Source organism: Capsicum annuum, chromosome 8 (assembly GCF_002878395.1).
Source record: "Capsicum annuum cultivar UCD-10X-F1 chromosome 8, UCD10Xv1.1, whole genome shotgun sequence".
NCBI classification, from domain to species: domain Eukaryota; kingdom Viridiplantae; phylum Streptophyta; class Magnoliopsida; order Solanales; family Solanaceae; genus Capsicum; species Capsicum annuum.
In genome coordinates, this window is record NC_061118.1 from 146211574 (window position 1) to 146229937 (window position 18364).

General features: G+C 34.8%; 4 protein-coding genes across 4 annotated transcripts; 3 read left to right on the top strand and 1 right to left on the bottom strand.

Annotated features, from left to right (window-relative positions):
• Window positions 1-4802: 4802 nt before the first annotated feature.
• LOC107879248 (probable membrane-associated kinase regulator 6) lies at window positions 4803-5979 on the bottom strand. The gene has a single exon (XM_016726325.2). The coding sequence runs from the start codon at window positions 5861-5863 to the stop codon at window positions 4964-4966; it is 900 nt and encodes a 299-aa protein (XP_016581811.2). The 5' UTR covers window positions 5864-5979; the 3' UTR covers window positions 4803-4963.
• A 3325-nt stretch (window positions 5980-9304) lies between these two features.
• Window positions 9305-10412, top strand: LOC107879743 (acidic endochitinase). Its single transcript, XM_016726691.2, has one exon. It carries the CDS (start codon window positions 9305-9307, stop codon window positions 10274-10276), a length of 972 nt encoding a protein of 323 aa, XP_016582177.1. The 3' UTR covers window positions 10277-10412.
• Window positions 10413-10454: 42 nt separating this feature from the next.
• Window positions 10455-13335, top strand: LOC107879742 (hevamine-A). Its single transcript, XM_016726690.2, has one exon. It carries the CDS (start codon window positions 12310-12312, stop codon window positions 13204-13206), a length of 897 nt encoding a protein of 298 aa, XP_016582176.2. The 5' UTR covers window positions 10455-12309; the 3' UTR covers window positions 13207-13335.
• A 1840-nt stretch (window positions 13336-15175) lies between these two features.
• LOC107839254 lies at window positions 15176-17864 on the top strand. The gene is made up of 2 exons (XM_016682664.2): window positions 15176-15766; window positions 17077-17864. Exons 1-2 carry the CDS (start codon window positions 15378-15380, stop codon window positions 17576-17578), a joined length of 891 nt encoding a protein of 296 aa, XP_016538150.2. The 5' UTR covers window positions 15176-15377; the 3' UTR covers window positions 17579-17864.
• The last annotated feature ends 500 nt before the right edge of the window (window positions 17865-18364 follow it).

Sequence of the window (18364 nt, forward strand, 5' to 3'; positions counted from 1 at the left end):
TTCTATTATCGTATTATTTTGTTATTATTTACAAGTGGTAGATAAATGTCAGACGACTTTGAGAAACTTTTTTGTGTGCAAAGATTAGATTTAATTGTATTATTTTGATGTCTGTATCGTTGTATTATTTTGTTGCAATTTACAGATGGTAGATGAAAGTCGGTCGACTTTTATTTTTGGTAAAGATTAGGTCTGATAAATAAATTCTCCATCTTTACATACTCAAAAGATATTAAATTTAATTATTATATTCATCTTTATTATTTAAACAAATACTTATTTAGTTTAATATTTGAACTTATTAAAGTGAGGTACACGCACAAGACGCACACCTATACTAGTTAAGGTTTAAATGATTAATTAGATATAAACATTATCGGATCTAATTAATGATTTAACATTGGAATGCATTTTGAAAAGATTAAATCATTTTTTTGCTTTGAACAATCATCGAGCAATGTCGGTTCATTCCAACAAGAGAGTGCAACGATCCTTTTAATCATATTACCGTAAACTATTTAGGATTTTCATATTTTCATTTCTTTAACTCCAACTTCTAGGTCTCTTTTTATTGGCCTTCGAATATTTTTGGACTTCTCTTAGCTTTTAGGTGGATTTAGTCTCTCCCTCCTAACAAAAAGAAATAGTCAAGTGAAAGGAGTGGATTACGGTCTCACACACTAATCGCCCGTAGTAGGCAAGATTGTTCTAGTATAAGCAAGGGCGGACCTACCTATTAGGAGGGCATGCACCGGGAACAACTATCAACCTTTAAAAAAATTCTGTACATGTGTATATAACTTGGACGACTATCATATATTTTAGAAAAAGATCTCTTAAACATTATCGGATGGATTGGGTCATTTGATCAGGCTGCCCGCTGCCCCTTAGTCCTGTGAGCCCGGATCTCTGCCATGATCAAATCCTGAGTCCACCTCTGACTATTAAGGGTAATATGTTGAATTCAAATTCATTTTCATTGTTCTCCAGATACTTGACAAGAATTTCTGGACTTAAAATTGACACAGTTGGAAAGCTGAAGCATCTGTTTTTGATCTACTAGTGTTAATACATACTGAAACTGATGTGACTTGATCAAGCTAGTATTTGAACAAGAGTCATTTGGTCCCCAACTGAGATTCGTACAAGTCCTTCTGTAGTTTTGTCATCATCTAAATTGATTCAGGCATTTCTTTCTTGACTGATTAGTACACTAACTAGTTCATATCTAGCATTATTGTTGATACAACGCATCCAACACTTTTGGACAAAACAATATGACCCGACAACTAAAGACATCATCAAACAGTAATGTCTTTGGTCCCCTAATTTTGGCTAAGTTAACTGATGCCAGAATAAGTTTTTACCCAAAACATTCACTGCTTCTGTGCTAGCTACAGTTACCTATTTCTTAGTTATTCTTTTACTTTGGGCTATGAACAATATAGGAGAGACATTTCACAATGCCCATGGACCAAATTCCAGTAAGCATGCCATCAGCTTATGATGACAAACCAACAAAGAAAAGACAGTAGGTGTTAATTTCACCATCTTCAAGTAGACACGTTTCTTGAGTTTGCATATTAAACCTACATATCGAATGGGATCTGGCAAACAGGTTAGCAGATCACCCTTGTCCAAGGGGCTATCAATTGACCCTCTTTCATCGAAAAGTACACTGTAGTTAAGTAAGTTTTTGAAAAGCAAATAATAATCTATCATGTATCGCTTAAATCTCTCGGCTTATTTTTGTGGTTCTTCAGTTATATTTAGACTCCACAACTTGTTTGGATGATTGTCATGTGTGCAGTTTGATAATATATTTTATATTATGTTATATTATTATACGATGAACACAATATTTGAATAAATAATACTGCTTATTATTTTATGTCGTTTCATAATGATATGCACCAACAGTTGGAAGAATAACGTTACATTATTAAAAGAAAAATAAAACACAAATAATGAAGATATGTGGTAGAGTTATAACTATATGAAAAGCAGCGAAAGTCGAATAAGATTATTAAATATAAGGAAAAAAAATAAAGTAATTATAGAATCAACCAAATTAATCGGTAGTTACATAAAATTATTTTTTCATGATTATATAACAACGAATTTAACGATGTAAATATAATCCGTAAACAATCAAAACAACCATTGACATCCTAACTCTTTCACAGAATCCACTAACTTATTAGTTTTCTTTATCCACTTGTGTAACATGAGCACAATTGAACTCACATAGTTAATTACAGTAACAAATTACGTATACGAAACCGCTTTGCCTAACTTAAAAATGGCCTAAGTTTGGCCAAAGCAACTTTCAAAGTGATTATGTGAAGGTGAAAGAACATATTTTGCTATCCTACACGGACTCTTCAAAAATATCATTAGGTGCATGTCGAATTCTTCAAAAGCAGTGGCGGAGCCAGAAATTTGATGAAGAGTTTATCTTATATACACAACATAATTTTTCAATGAAGGGTGTACACCTGACCATCCTTTGATATAGGTGACTCCGTCCATGTTCAAAAGTACGCATTTTTGAAAAATACAACACGAGTATGACAATATTTTTATAGAGTCGAGCAGCTTTAGACATTTAGCACATGGGTCAGAATTACTCTGGTAAAGTATAGATATTCTGAATTTCAACCTAATGCTTTCTAAAAAGCAACGACACAGTTAATTTGGATTTAAAAATTTATCTCCAACAGTGCAAATAAGGCATGAAACAGTTCCACGATTGACAAATTTAAGCCATGTTTCAAGGTGTGCAATTTGAAATAAGTGATGATGAGGTGGTAATTGAGACAAAGGATGCTAAAAACATTTAGGGGGGACAAGTAGCTAGTATGTCTAATATTGGACGTTACGTTGGTCCCCTCTTCAAAATCTCAAAAAGAACCAAAAGAGCCTAATTTGTGGTGTTTTCCCTTCTTGATAGTAGTGCATACATAGTTGTGAATCTTAGGGATAAGAAAACAAATTATGTGCATGGAAACAAAACAGTGATGAGGATAAAATCTTGGATTTTCTCCTAACAAATGCCACTCATGGGACCCTGTTGTGTCTTGCTTGTTTCCTTTACCAACTCAACATTTCTGTCTCAATTCTCAACGTGGAATTAACTTCCTCTCTAAAGAAAGTTCTAGCAATATGGCAAACTTTCTTGGGTTCAGTGTCTCACTTTGGATAGCAAACCAGTTAGGATCAAGTTCACGTCTTCATATATAGATACTTTGGAGGGCAAAACAATGAAAGAGAGTCTCGGAGTAGCCGTAAAGTTGTTTTTATGTGATCATGAGGTCACGGATTCAATTTTTGAAAACATCCTCTAGCATTAAGGTTGCGTACACTTACACCCTTGTGGTGGAACCTTTTCCAAAATCTTGCACATAACGGACACCTTAGTGCGCCGGGCTGCTAACAATTTTGACAAATTTAAAAGACAAGAAAGTCTGCTTCGAAGTATATTCAAGGTTATTTCTGAGTATATACCAAAACATAAGGGACATTTTTTGGTAATTTTCTCTATAATGTATCCTAAATATATTTTGAAACTGTATGGTAAATATCAACAAAAACTTACTTGCACCAGGTAGTTACATCAAACTACATTAATTTAACATGGTTAAATTGAAAACTATTGTGATAATTGTATATTGATTAACCATGATTTTGCGATAAAAATGTATGTGCTCGAAGATATATCATGTATTCATTGAACGGGTGTAAACATCATGTGTGTTGGTAAACTTTCATCATAAATATCCTTGAAATAACGAATTTAGACTTGATTTAGCAAGCTTGATAGAACTGTAGTTCACTCTCCAGCTCTGGTTGAGTTTGAGGTCTCTAGTGCCCTTTTGAGTATTTTTCGTCGTGTCGTTATCTCTAAAACGCGAGAATAACAACTTTCTTTTGATATTAATTACTTGCGTCTAAATTATGAATTCTCCAATTTTTCGATCATCTCTTAAATTTCTTTTTAAGAGGTGGGTGCTATGGAGGGGGGTTGGAGGGGCGGTGCTGCTGACGACGTGAGGCATGTGGCATTTTGTGAATCAAAAGATTAGTTGGTGGTCATGGAGGTGCTATGAAAATTTTTAACAAAATTAGGCATTAAAAATGTGATATCATACTCCATTAATTCAACTAATATAAAACTCTCATATGTATGTAGTAAGTAATATATACACTTGTAGTGGTGGGCCGCCTGCTATCAAAATCCTCCCCAGCTACTCCACAAAATGTCACAGACCATCTCCAGTAAAGAACAAAAAGAGGAAAAAAAAAAATGAGACCATGTGAGGGTCCTGATGTCATTTTACAACCTTATCCCCACAGGCCATACCATATAAAAAGATTAATCTAAATAATGTATATTCAACCGCGTAAACTAAAAATAGTAATATATAATATATGTATAATTTCTGAGCCGGGATTTATCGGAAACGGCCTCTTTATTTCTTCGGAGGTAGCGGTATGGACTACGTACATTTTACCCTCCTCAGACCTCACTTTGTGGGAATACATTGTGTTTGTTGTTGTTGTTGTTGTTGTTTGTATAATATATGTATAATACACGTATAATAGTGTATAATCTATGTATACCGGTTAGCCAAAATACAACAATAAATGAGAGCACCATTCTTGAGTTTCGATATATCTCAGAACTGATATCTTTATGATATAGTTGTATCACTGGGGATAGGTAAATTTGGATCAGAGACTGCAAAATGATAAACTAAGACTATTAATATTGTCTACATAAAATAAGAAGATACTAGCAGTTAAATAAATCCCAACTATAGCTTTTTTTTTTTTTTTTTTTCATTTTCACCTAGAATGTACAAAATATTGAATCTGAGTGATACATGATAGATTATTTGTATGAAGAGACAAAAATCTAAATATACATCTGAGAAAAGAATTTAAGGATGAACTTCAACATCTAGAATTGCTTCATCTGGTTAAAATGATCATCATGATCGATATCAAGCTCAGTTGACATACCAGATGATCTCTTACAGTGCAGAATTGCATCAGAAATCGCGCTCTCCATATCGCGGCAAATATCAGTAGAATGATTATTGGATGGTCTTTTTACAGGGGAATAAGTCTCTTGTGGTGAATTAATATTGCTCCAGCTTTTCACCTTTCTCAAACTCTTAACTCTTCTTCTACTACTACTACTTCTTTGGTTGTTATCATTTCCACCCCAATTGACAACAGAATAAGATTTCAACATTCGACAAGGAGATCCCTGAAATGATGTATCAGTAGTACTAGTACTCTTGCAGCTTTGAATTTCACTTACTTTTCTTTGAAGGTCATCAACTTTTGCAGTACTTTTTCTTGAATTTGCTATTCTTTTGGAGAATGGCCTAACGAATCCAAACCACTTAACCAAGATTCTGCGCGAAAACTTCCTCCATTTTTCAAGAAAATTAGCTCGACTAGTTGCGGAATCTGAAAGCTTAGAGACAGGTATGGGAGGAGTACTAGTTGAGGGTACTAATGAATTGGTGTTGAAATCATTGAAGGCTTCTTGAAAAGATTCAATTTTTGATCTGTCAAGATATCGAGGCATGATATGTCCATCAGAGAAGATTTCATCAGCATGAACAGATTCAGAAACAGGATGAACATCGAAGTTGAAATTTTGTGCTTCTTCTAGGAATCTTTTCGAATAAGCGATAAATTTTAACTCTTCATCAACATCATCATGATCATCATGACTACTATAAGAGGGTTTAGGGAATTCTGTTAGGCCATCAATGGATGGTTTTCTGTTCAACAACCAACTATATGAAAAACTCTCTGTGGCAAGAGGTTGTTGGGAATTTTCCATAGTGAATAGTATACTATAATATGTGAAGAAAGGAAAAGGGAAATGAGATGCTTATATAAAGAGTTTACAGGTTACCGCTACAACAGATTAAAATACGTTGACACTTACTGTTAAATTTTTTTTAAGGTGTCAGCGTATATAAGTTAAATCCGTATAAAAGTAAATGCTTGGCTGAGAATAGAGAAACTCCACGTGAGCTTATTTTATAGTGACATCAAAAATTACAAATTACATAGATATTTTATTTAACAAATTTCAGCAGCAACACATGTTGTATTCATATTAAACAAGCAACTAATTATTTGGACAATTCATCTCTTTTTGTTTTGTCAAAGTAATCATAATATTTACGTAATCACTTTATCTGTTGAATTCCTTTTTTTTTTCTTAATTTTTGATGCATATGCCGTACCTAATATTATCACTGCCGTCCAAATAAATACAATATTAATATTTGCAAAAACATAAATGCATAACTGCAAAGAATTGTTAACCTATGACCCTAAATCAAGAATTTTAGCATTTACTAAATTCCTAGTGATAGCTCCACTTTGGAGCAATGAAATTATTTAAGAAAAAATGAATTTAAAGTATGGATCAGGAGGTCATGGGTAACCGGTAAAGTTGCTGTCATATGACCAGGAAGTCACGGGTTCAAGCTTTGGTAAGATCGTGTACAATACACCCTTATGGTAGGGCACCCTTCCCCGTACACCGCGCATAGTGATAGTTTTGGTGCACTGGACTGTCCGTATGGATCAGTAAAATGCAATGAGGTGTTCCAGCTCTAGAAATATGTTTAAGTAATCTATAATTTAAATTTAGTTCTTCATATTCTAATCTAAGAGAGATTAATTTAAGGCTTCTTTGACCAAAATTTTACTAAAGGACAATTTGATGACATATGATACTCGTTTTGTGGAGGAATGGCAGAAGGAGATATTATTAAAAAACTTGCAAGTATTAGCAGACATATTGAAGCCATTGGCCATGCTTTAGATAGTGATATTATTTGGCCCTTTGCAATTTTTAATACAATAAAAATTGCAGCTTCTTACATGCTTCTGGTAGAAAAATGATTGTTTTAAAGTATTAGTATTTTCTGTGTCTTGACTGATAGGACTTAAATAGACAAAAGAAAGCAATGAAACAATAGTTTAGCAATATATCAGTGAAATATTCAAAGACCAAGAGATAATGATCCCCCCCAGATTGTAGCCAAAAGGTTTCAAAATGCAACTAAATGAATGGCTAAATTGAAGTCTTATAGATAAACAAACTATATTAAAACTTAGTTAATGTTGACAGCACAGAGTTTTAAGAAAATTCAATTCTTGATAATAGCATTTTGTTATGATTCTTTTTTCAATAGAATCTTTTGCATTCACACGTTCCGGCGTTTCCATCACTTCTTACTTAATGATTAGGTCAGAATTCTATCACAGAACTCAGAATGATATTGCTTCTTGAGTCAATCTTCTCAGTCTTTATAAGTTCGAAGATTCCAATTTTTCATCTGATTTCTGGTACGAACATGCATTGATGCTTTATTACAGTGAGTTATAATCAATCGCCTAGGATGAGGAATCCTGTCTTTTGTAGGAAAAAAATGAGGATGCTTTAAACGGTTAGATGACTTTCACTTTAATGAAAATAAGCTCTGGAGTTGTGATGATTGCATCTTTTTTCTGGTATACATTACTGTAACGACTAAAAGAATCTTGAAATTGTAAGAAAAGGAAAAAAGAGAAAGAGCAGACATAGACAGAAAATGGGGTCCCTAGTTTGTTGGGAGAAAAAGCAGAATCAAAGGGTAGGAACTATTTTACAAAGGTCCCCTACTAGTTTGCACAAAGGAACAGGAGTTGTCTGCTGAATACTTGCCTATTAGTTAGGTGCCAACTTTTTTTTTGCAAAAATAGAACAGCATATGGCAATATCAAAGCCAAATATCAGTCATGAGAATTCATAATTGTCTTTTCTGACCAAACAAGAAAGTTGTTAATGTTATGTATCATGATTAAGGCTCATCTTGACTGTTTGAATATCAACACAAGAATGGCGAAGGACAGTTTGAATTTCAAGCCTCATCTTGACAGTGAAATCTTCACCGGAAGTGGGCACTTTTTCTCGTCAGTTTTATCGCCTTACCATTAGATTAATGACAAGAGGGAGTTGCTTGGATGGTAAGAACCCTCCACTTCCAACCTCATGGTTGTGAGTTCGAGGCACCAAGGGAGTAAAATGGTGGAGGGGTTAAAAAGTAATTACCATTAGTCATGATTATAAGTAAGTTTTGAGACAAAAGAAAGCATTACAAATAAATCCATATACTCTTGCATGCTTCAGCAGATATTATTCATTCATGGCTAAGATCACCAATCTTTTTCTTATTTCAAAGTGATTCATTGTGATAGAATGGTGCAAGACATGCCTTTTATGCCAACAAATATTGTTCATTCATCTCTCAGTTCAAAACGCAGCATGTTTTCGAAGAGTGTTTTTTCATGAAGCTAAGGTGATAGCATAACTTCAATAAAATCTGGAAGACCTCTTATTTATCATCACTATTTGAAGTCCACAATTTTGACATTGCTTCATCATCTTGTTATACCTTGACGTAAACGCCAGAAAATGTAAACCAATAAAATCTAGCAGAGCTCTTATCTCCAATCATCTACCAAGTTTTGCGCATTGTTATAATAAGTTATCGTTAAAATTAATGTGTTGCTGTATTAATTACTAAAAAGTATCTTGGTAGTTTCAAAAGTAGTTGGTACTCAGTCAAGTTATTATGTATCTGTATATATGTGCTGCAGTATTGAACAAGTGAATAACAAGAAATATCAACAAAAATTTCTGCTACTTAAACAATATAGCAGCTCGTTTTGTAAAATTACTATTGTTCCTTCTTAAATTACTATGATCCATGCCAGACTTTCAGCAGTGAGTACATTTCTGGCGAAACTAACAGTTACTATCCTTAATTCTCAGAATTTTTCTTCTTTCTTCCTCACTTTGGTGAGTGAAGTGATGAAAGTGTACAAGTCACTCTATAATTTGGATAATGGATTTAACTGGATTTGAGATGTTAAGCTTAAAAATTACTCTTCCTATATGCAGGCACTTGGTCTATACACTAGGCTAATGGCCCCATTAAATTCATAGTTCTCTTTTATAGTTTACAACATTTAAGATTTGAATTCTTAAATCTAGTTTTTCAAGTGAGCTAGTTTTATTTAAAAGGACAAACTTTGCCTTAGTTTTGACATTTGGGAAAAGACAACATAATAGCAAATTCAGAAGCACAAAGCAAAGAGTAATCCTCAAATTCAAATAAAATTAATAACTACTTAACCGTAAAGCCACGCTTTACTTGGCATAAGCACAAAGTAGCAGTCTGAGTAAGTAAATTTTCATCCTATAAAAAGCAATGATCTAATGCTCTCTAAAGCAGAACAGTTTTATAGTTTTTCCTATACAAGTCATTTCAACATCTGGCAAAATCAGCAAGGAATGGAACTCCAATCCAATAGATCACTTGCATTATTCTCCGTAGTAGTTCTAGTACTAGCAGCTTCTTGTGATGCAGGTGGAATTGCAATTTACTGGGGTCAGAATGGAGGTGAAGGAACATTGGCAGAAACCTGTGCCACAAAAAACTATGATTTCGTGATCATAGCTTTTCTGCCAACCTTTGGAAATGGTCAACAACCAATGATAAATCTAGCTGGCCATTGTGATCCAAGTGTTGGTGAGTGCACCAAATTAAGCACAGATATAAAATCCTGCCAAGCTGAAGGAATTAAAGTGATTCTGTCAATTGGAGGTGGTGCTGGGAGCTACTATCTTGCTTCTGCTGATGATGCTAGGCAAGTTGCCACTTATCTTTGGAACAACTTCTTGGGGGGACGGTCAGCAAATCGTCCACTTGGTGATGCTGTTTTAGATGGAATAGACTTTGATATTGAAGGAGGAACCAATCTGTACTGGGATGTTCTTGCCAAGTCTCTTTCTGCATATAGCAGTATGGGCAAAAAAGTATACTTAACAGCAGCTCCTCAGTGCCCATTCCCTGATGCTTGGATTGGAAACGCCTTGAAAACAGGCCTTTTCGATTATGTTTGGGTTCAGTTCTATAATAACCCTCCTTGTCAATACAGTTCTAGTGATATTAGCAATCTTGAAGCTGCATGGAAACAGTGGACTACGGATATCCCTGCCACAAAGATTTTCCTGGGCTTGCCGGCCGCTCCAGCAGCTGCCGGGAGTGGATTCATCCCTGCTGGTGACCTCACTTCTCAAGTTCTTCCATCAATAAAAACCTCTTCCAAGTATGGCGGTGTAATGTTGTGGTCAAAATACTACGATGATCAGACCCATTATAGTTCTTCAATCAAGAATGATGTCTGAAGTTATGTACTATACCTCAGCCCTTATTTGTGATCATATCTGGTGTATTAATTTACAGTAATATGATAACAACTTGCCTCCTGTGTAATTATGCATGCATTTTATGTATCTAAAGGAAAATACATTGCCAGTTCAAGATTTTGCACTCTTCATGATCCATCAATATAAAAGACATAAAAAAGAAGAATATTGTTCTAATGTGACACAGGGCCTCTAGTTAAAAGGCAAAAGTAACTTATGAAATTGCCACAGTTGTTTTGGGTTAACCCCGACGGGTCTGAGTTATTTACGGTTGGAGCCACATGAACCAATAAATCAGTGCCACATGTTTATTTGAAGCCTCATGTTCCCTCTCATAATTCTGTTAAAGAGGAGGGGCAATTTTAAACTAAAAATCCAACGCTAGGGGCAATTGGGTTTCAATAGGTTGAGGGAGGGGCATTTTTAACTTGAAAAATAACGTTAAAGACGATTGGGATCCAATAGATCGGATGAGGGCACGTTGAAACATTTTCAATTGCGTAAGGGGCATTTATACCGTCAATATGCTGTGACAGTATAGGGGTTTAAAATTCTTTATGAAATGGATGCACTGATAGACATCCATTAGTAGTCTCATGCATGCTTCAACATATATTATTCACTCATAGCTAAGACCAACTGTGTTCTGATACGAAAATGATTTCTTTTGATAGAACGGCGCAAGACATGCCTTATATACCAACAAATAATATTCATTTAAGACTTAGCTCAAAAGGCAGCATGTTCTGCAGATCTCCTGCCTATCATCGCTGTTTGAAGTCCACAATTTTGACATTGTTTCATCATTTGGTATAAAAACACACAGAAAATGCACCAATAAAATCTAGCAGACCTCTTACTCATCTCCTAGCAATTTGTGTGCAATGAATGTTATAGTAAGTTATTGCCATTCGAGCTCAGACTTCTATTCTTTATCCCTCTCTTTGGAAGGCATTTACTCTAGGAAACCAAAAATAGATGTTTAATGGCCTGCATATGATTAGTAAAGAGAGTATTTCATAACAAGTTAATATCCCCGTCCTGTCCAGTTCTCCATTTCATTGTATTCATCAAGTCCATTAGCAGCACATTACAGTTTATGAACCTTCTAATTTAGATTTGGACCAGAAACTCTGAAATCACAACTAGGTTTAGTTTGTTCAACCAAAAACTAACCAAGTTTTGTCTAAATTTCTCTGTAGAAAATTTCTTTCTTTCAGATGAAAGAATTTGTAGAGGTTGTGTGCAAGTAGCCTGAACTAGTAATATTCCTTTCTGGTACTGAACACGTCCTCGACATGAAAAGACAAAGTCCTAACCACTACAGCAGATTGGACAAAAGTCATTCTTCATATTATACCACTTTCTATAAGCAATTCAAGAATTTATTCTTCCGAATTCCCATATACAGGCACTGAGTCTATACACTAGGATAATAGTTCTACTTGGTCCTTTCTCCAGTTATGCAATTTAAGACTCAAGAACTTCAATACTAAACCATCTTTAACAATTCATTTCCATAGTATAATTTCCTTATTCTGTCTAACCAAGTAATATTCCTGATAACTAGAGATAATGAGAATTCAGTTTTTGTATTGAGTATTTTCAGAGCTGAAGCAACGGTCCATTTCGTTGAGAAGCTAGTATTTGGAAGAGGAACTGTGAACAAGGTTTATAGTTTATACGACTTACATTTTAAAATGTGGGCTACTTTTTTGTAAAAGGAAATACTATGCCTTTGTTTTAACATCAAAAAGACTTTCCGAGAAGACAAGGGGAAAAAGACAACATAATAGTCCAGAAGCACAAACAAAAGATCATTCATAAAATTTGAATAAAACTGAGAACTACTTAACAGTGAAGCCACGTCTTTTTTAGCATAAGCACAAAGTAGAAGTCCGAGTAAGTAAAGTTTCATCCTATAAAAAGCAACGATCTGATGATTATCAAGCAGAACAGCTTTGTAATTTTTCTGAAGAAGCCACTTCAACATTTAGCAAAATCAGCAAGAAATGGAACTCCAATCCAATAGACCACTTGCATTATTCTCCATCGTAATTCTAGTACTAGCAGCTTCTTGTGATGCCGGTGGAATTGCAATTTACTGGGGTCAGAATGGAGGTGAAGGAACTTTGGAAGAAACCTGTGCCACGAAGAACTATGATTTCGTGATCATAGCTTTTCTGCCAACCTTTGGAAATGGTCAACAACCAATGATAAATCTGGCTGGCCACTGTGATCCAAGTGTTGGTGAGTGTACCAAATTAAGCACAGATATAAAATCCTGCCAAGCTGAAGGAATTAAAGTGATGTTGTCAATTGGAGGCGGCGCTGGGAGTTACTATCTTGCTTCTGCTGATGATGCGAGGCAAGTTGCCACTTATCTTTGGAACAACTTCTTGGGGGGACGGTCAACAAATCGTCCACTTGGTGATGCCGTTTTAGATGGAATAGACTTTGATATTGAAGGAGGAACCAATCTGTACTGGGATGTTCTTGCCAAGTCTCTTTCTGCATATAGCAGTATGGGCAAGAAAGTGTACTTAACAGCGGCTCCTCAGTGCCCATTCCCTGATGCTTGGATTGGAAACGCCTTGAAAACAGGCCTTTTCGATTATGTTTGGGTTCAATTCTATAATAACCCTCCTTGTCAATACAGTTCTAGTGATATTAGCAATCTTGAAGCTGCATGGAAACAGTGGACAGCGGATATCCCTGCCACAAAGATTTTCCTGGGCTTGCCGGCCGCTCCAGCAGCTGCTGGAAGTGGATTCATCCCTGCTGGTGACCTCACTTCTCAAGTTCTTCCATCAATAAAAACCTCTTCCAAGTATGGTGGTGTAATGTTGTGGTCAAAATACTACGATGATCAGACCCATTATAGTTCTTCAATCAAGAGTGATGTCTGAAGTTCTGAGCTATATCTCAGCCCTTACTAGTGACCAAATATGTTCTGGTACTATACATATATAATACGATAGCCTGTGTAATCATTCATGTGTTATATGTATCTAAAGGGAAATACATTATCAATTAAAGATTGTGCACTCTTCATAATCCATCAACATTAAAGATGAAAAAAAAGAAGACAGAAAACAGAAGAACATTGTTCTAGTGTGATACTGGAGCTCTAATCAAAAGGTAAAATAACTTAAGAGGAACTGATATAACAATACGACTACCATAAAAAAAATGTGTCTACTGAATCCTGTCAAGCTTATTCACTTGCAAGATCTTGTAAAATAACTTCCCCGAACTCACCATGACAATTTTTACTCATCGAAATATCTGGCAATCATAACAAGCACCACATTTTCTGAACGCACTGTCAAGAAGATTTTGTAGTTAAGCTATGAACTTGTGATTTTACAGGGTAAATAAGAACTTATATCCCATTTGTTTTAGGTGATTTAGTTCTCCCTTGTATAAGATACTTCTCTTTGTTTTTACATGACAAAGACTTTTGCTGCTGGACAAGAGCTAAAGGTAGAAGCTAAATGTTTTTTCAAGCCATTTATTTCATAAACAACATATCACCACAATAGGTGAAGTGACAAAAAAAGTTATTATGGTGAGAGTTTTGTGATTTTTATGTACCAATGCAAAGTTGTGTGAGCTTGATGAAAAAGAAAGTACACAAAGGGTAGGTAAAAAAATATTATAATAATATTTTAGGTATAAAAATATAAGTAACATTCTTTGGCTGATGAAAAAATAATGTCCACAATAACTTAAAATAATGAGTGTGATTACAAGTCTTGTATTTATAATCGATTTTAACTACTAGAATTATTTATGGATAATGCGAATAAGGGGTGGGTATTCGGTTTTTTGATTTGATTTTAGTTTTTTTGTTTGGATTTTTCGATTTTTGGTTATTAAATTAGGCACACCGAAAACCGAACCAAATTAGTTCGGTTCAGTTCGATTTTATTTCGTTTTAATAATTTTGGTTTTTTGATTTTGGGCTTGATTAATGGGTTAAATTATGGAGTATTTGTGAGTTGGATTATTTTTTTAACTAAAAATTACACAAATACACAACTTATGTTTCCAATATTACAAAAAATCCAACATATACACAAAATGTTATGTATATGTCGGCTATGTTATGTATATTAATAGGGAGAGAGAATAAAATAATTAAAAAAAGTGGTAGAGAGTGTAACTACTTCCAAAAGAGTTGGTATTTAAGTTATTTATACTTTTTTTAATGTTAATCACTTGTTTTAATAACCACTTGTATAAAAAGAAGCAAACTATAGGCTCTCTGAAACTGTAAAATGTAAACATCAACAGAAATACAACAACAACAAACCATTATAAGAATAAGTTATACTATTATATTACGGGTGCTTACCGGAGCCCTGAAGAGTGAAGACAGTGAGGGCTTATTTTGTTTGCCCATTGACTATTTTAATTTTGGATTTGGGTTGTAGGGCTAATCGACTTGGAAATTGGAATGGGCTTTGGGCTGTATTAGAAGACTATTGATGTTAGATATCAATATCATAAATATTCAAAAAAAAAAAATTTAAAAAAAATAAATTTTATATATATATATATATATATATATATATATTTAATATTAAATAAAAGTATATAAAAAATTTTAGTTTAAATCAAAAAATCAAATTATATCAACCTAAAAATTGAAATTCGAACCAAAATATCAAATTTATATAAAAAAAGAAAAAACGAACCAAAAATTAAAAAATCAAAATCAAAAAACCGAAATAATTTAGTTTGGTTCGATATTTTAATTTTTCGATATTTATGTCCACCCCTAATGCGACTTAAAGGTCAATATACAAAAATACGACTTATTAATATTACTTGTTGCAAAGTGCCATTTTATTAGTATTAATTACTTAAGTAGTATTTAAGTGGCGAAAATATTAGTTTTGGACATTTATTGAAGATATTTCCCTGGATAAAACAGTCCTAATCTCTAAAATATCTCCCATCATCCACCAATAGGATAATTTTCTACCGTAACCAAACCCCATAACTATTTTTCAATTATATTTCAATTATCCAATTAAATTAAAAATTATTCCAAAATCTAATCTAATCTCCGATGGCCACCCTTTTACCGTCGCTAGAACTTTCCTCATTCTCCGCCGCCGGTCACTTTCCGCTGAAGGTTTCTTCTTACATAAACCCTAGAAATATGCAGAAACTTACTGTCTCGAAGTGTGGAAATAGGGGTGCTAGGGTTAGGGTTGGGGTTTATTCGAAATTGAAGGATTTAGAGGAGTTTCCGATTTTGAATTTAGAGAATAATTTGGGGGTTTACGCACAGTTCTCTGCTCATGTACAGACTAGTACGACGTCGTCGACGGAAGTGAATGAAGAAGAGGAGGAAGAGAAGAGGAATTATTATTTGAATACGGGTTATGCTATTCGGACTATTCGAGAGGAGTTTCCTTCTCTATTTTATAAGGAGCTAACCTTTGATATCTACAGGTTTGAGTTTTTTAATCATCTATTTTTTTGTGATTACGAGTTGTTGATGTTACCTTTTTTAAAAAAAAAAAATTAAAAAAATCCCTGTTTTTTGAGCTAATTTAGTTGAACAAACCTTAGCTAGTAGCAAGACTTGACAATTATTATAAATTGCAGTCCGGTGCATTAAAGCTACCTCTGAGCGCAGAATTCGGGAAGTGTCGGACCATAAGAATCTATTGTACCCACCCTTACCCAGCATTTCTGCTAGAACCTGTTTCCACGGCTTGAACAGTAGCTTTACTAGTTATGCCAAGGTTCTCCGTCTAGGTTGACAGCTATTATCAAAAAAAAAAAAAAAAAGGGTGTAACTATGATGAAACATGTGTACTGAAGCTGAAATGGGCTTGAATGGAGTGGAATTGATACATAAGGTTTCTGTAGCTGACATTAACTAGTTTGGCATGTAAGTAGATTGATGCAGCTGCTGATCTGGGTGGCTTGCGCTAGCAATAACTCTAGAGATGAGAAATGAAAATTTTTAGTAGATTTGGGTGAATTGCAGCAAGAATCATTAAGCTATTCATAGGAAGGATCATATAGATTCTAGTTGGATCACGACAAGACAAATAAGTGTTCATCCTACCCAAATTTGCAAACAACAGATCACGGTTGTCCTCTCCCTCGGAGAATATACGGAATGAAATTGTTCGCCTTAGGTGAATCTCGATGTTGTGGGATCATGGCGGGTTAGCAGTAGCTGCTTTGTCAAACCACTGTGGCTTCACACGTCACTCTTTCAACCAGTAACCCACAAAGAGACTTCCTAGGGCTTGAAGTATCAAAAGAATGATCTCTTTCACATCTTCTATATTTTTCTTTTGAACTGGCTAGCACCCAACTGCCTTGGGTTGAGCAGCTGTTCTGGTTGTTGTTGATCATGAGTTGGGCAGGCATAGGCTCTTTTCTAGCAGTTTACTTGAGAGGTTACATAATTAGGATGTAATTATTAGATCATTATCATCTAGATGCTGCAGTAGCAGTTTGAGGGAAAAATAATACAGTAAATTTGCATGACTAACCATGGTTAAGTGAGATAAGTTTATGTGTAAACACATATGCATCTATTTGTTTGGCGTTAATATCCGATGCAGGTAATTTTTCCCCTTTTTATTTTGATCCACTTCCTTGATGCTGCGTGAATTGCATATGCATGTAATATGGAACGTAATTTAGTTGTGAATTAATGCGTGCGTGATGACACTGTACCCTGTTGTGACTTCAGTAGAACAATGTTGTAGGTGCTAATGGTGCTCTTCTGCTCTCTGCAGGGATGACATTGTCTTCAAAGATCCAATCAACACGTTTACTGGCATTGATAATTATAAATCAATCTTCTGGGCCCTACGATTCCATGGCAGGATGTTATTTAGGGCTTTGTGGATTGATATTGTTAGTGTTTGGCAGCCTGTGGAAAACATGATAATAGTTCGGTGGACTGTCCATGGCATTCCCCGTGTTCCATGGGAGAGCCATGGTCGGTTTGATGGTACTTCAGAGTATAAGCTCGATAAAGACGGGAAGATTTATGAGCACCGGGTGCACAACATTGCTCTGAATGCACCTCCAAAGTTCCATGTACTTGCTGTGCAGGAACTAATTGAATACATTGGTGGTACCTCAACACCAAAGCCTACTTTCTTTGAAATCTTTCCCCCTACCTCGAGAAACATTGCCCCAGTAATGAAATTTTCATGGCTGAGGCGGCACCTGTGCTCAATTCTAGCCCCCTTAAAGAGAATTGAAGAGGACCAATCAGACCACCAAACATAGCAAGTGAAGTGCCAAAAAATTTGGTGAATTTTCGCACTAGATTCCAAACTTGAATAATCCATATAAATATATATGTACTACTACTAATATACTCCCACAACAGGCAGCAAAACGTATCTGGAGTTCTTTTCTTTCTTCTTCTTTTTTTGGTTTCTTCGGGAGGGCATCATCTACTTCTCTCTACTGTATGCTTCATTTGAGCTCCAGCTATTTGTCTTGGGTTTGTAAACTCAGAATGTTGTAAATATTTGTATAGTATATATAGCATTCCACATGGTTGCTTTCCCATCGAGGTTTTAGCTCTGCATTTTGTAGAGTCTTCTCTTTCTAGCCAAATGTTTAGTCAATATTTTGTTCCTTAATAAATTCGAAACCAAGGAATGGATGATTTGACACCCTGCCCTCATTGGTCCCTTCAATATTAGCCGTATTTGGACAACCCAACTTCGATAATAGACACCTAACAAGTTGCAACTTTGTATAGATGAGTAGTTCACACTTCATATAATACACCAATAATGCTCTTATTCTGCTCATAACAAGAAGTCAGTAAATGCTCTAATTATGCTCAAGCCAGTCAAATGAACAAAAAGAAAAAGATAAATATATTTGTAGTGCTAATCTAGGCACTAATTTATTTACTTCTAGAATAATCTCAGAGATTCAAATGTTCGATTATCAAATAGTATGGAACTATCTCGAACAGTAAATGGAATTGCGTGGCATGATTGCTTTTTTTACATATCTATAATATATTAAAAGTGTGAAGTCTATCATTTATTAAAA

Bases quoted from the DNA above. Each gene is read 5' to 3' on its own strand.
- LOC107879248 (XM_016726325.2), bottom strand. From the start codon at position 5,863: ATGGAAAATTCCCAACAACCTCTTGCCACAGAGAGTTTTTCATATAGT.
- LOC107879742 (XM_016726690.2), top strand. From the start codon at position 12,310: ATGGAACTCCAATCCAATAGACCACTTGCATTATTCTCCATCGTAATT.
- LOC107879743 (XM_016726691.2), top strand. From the start codon at position 9,305: ATGCTCTCTAAAGCAGAACAGTTTTATAGTTTTTCCTATACAAGTCAT.
- LOC107839254 (XM_016682664.2), top strand. From the start codon at position 15,378: ATGGCCACCCTTTTACCGTCGCTAGAACTTTCCTCATTCTCCGCCGCC. The intron at 15,767-17,076 runs GTTTGAGTTTTT...TGCTCTCTGCAG, and splicing joins CTAACCTTTGATATCTACAG to GGATGACATTGTCTTCAAAG.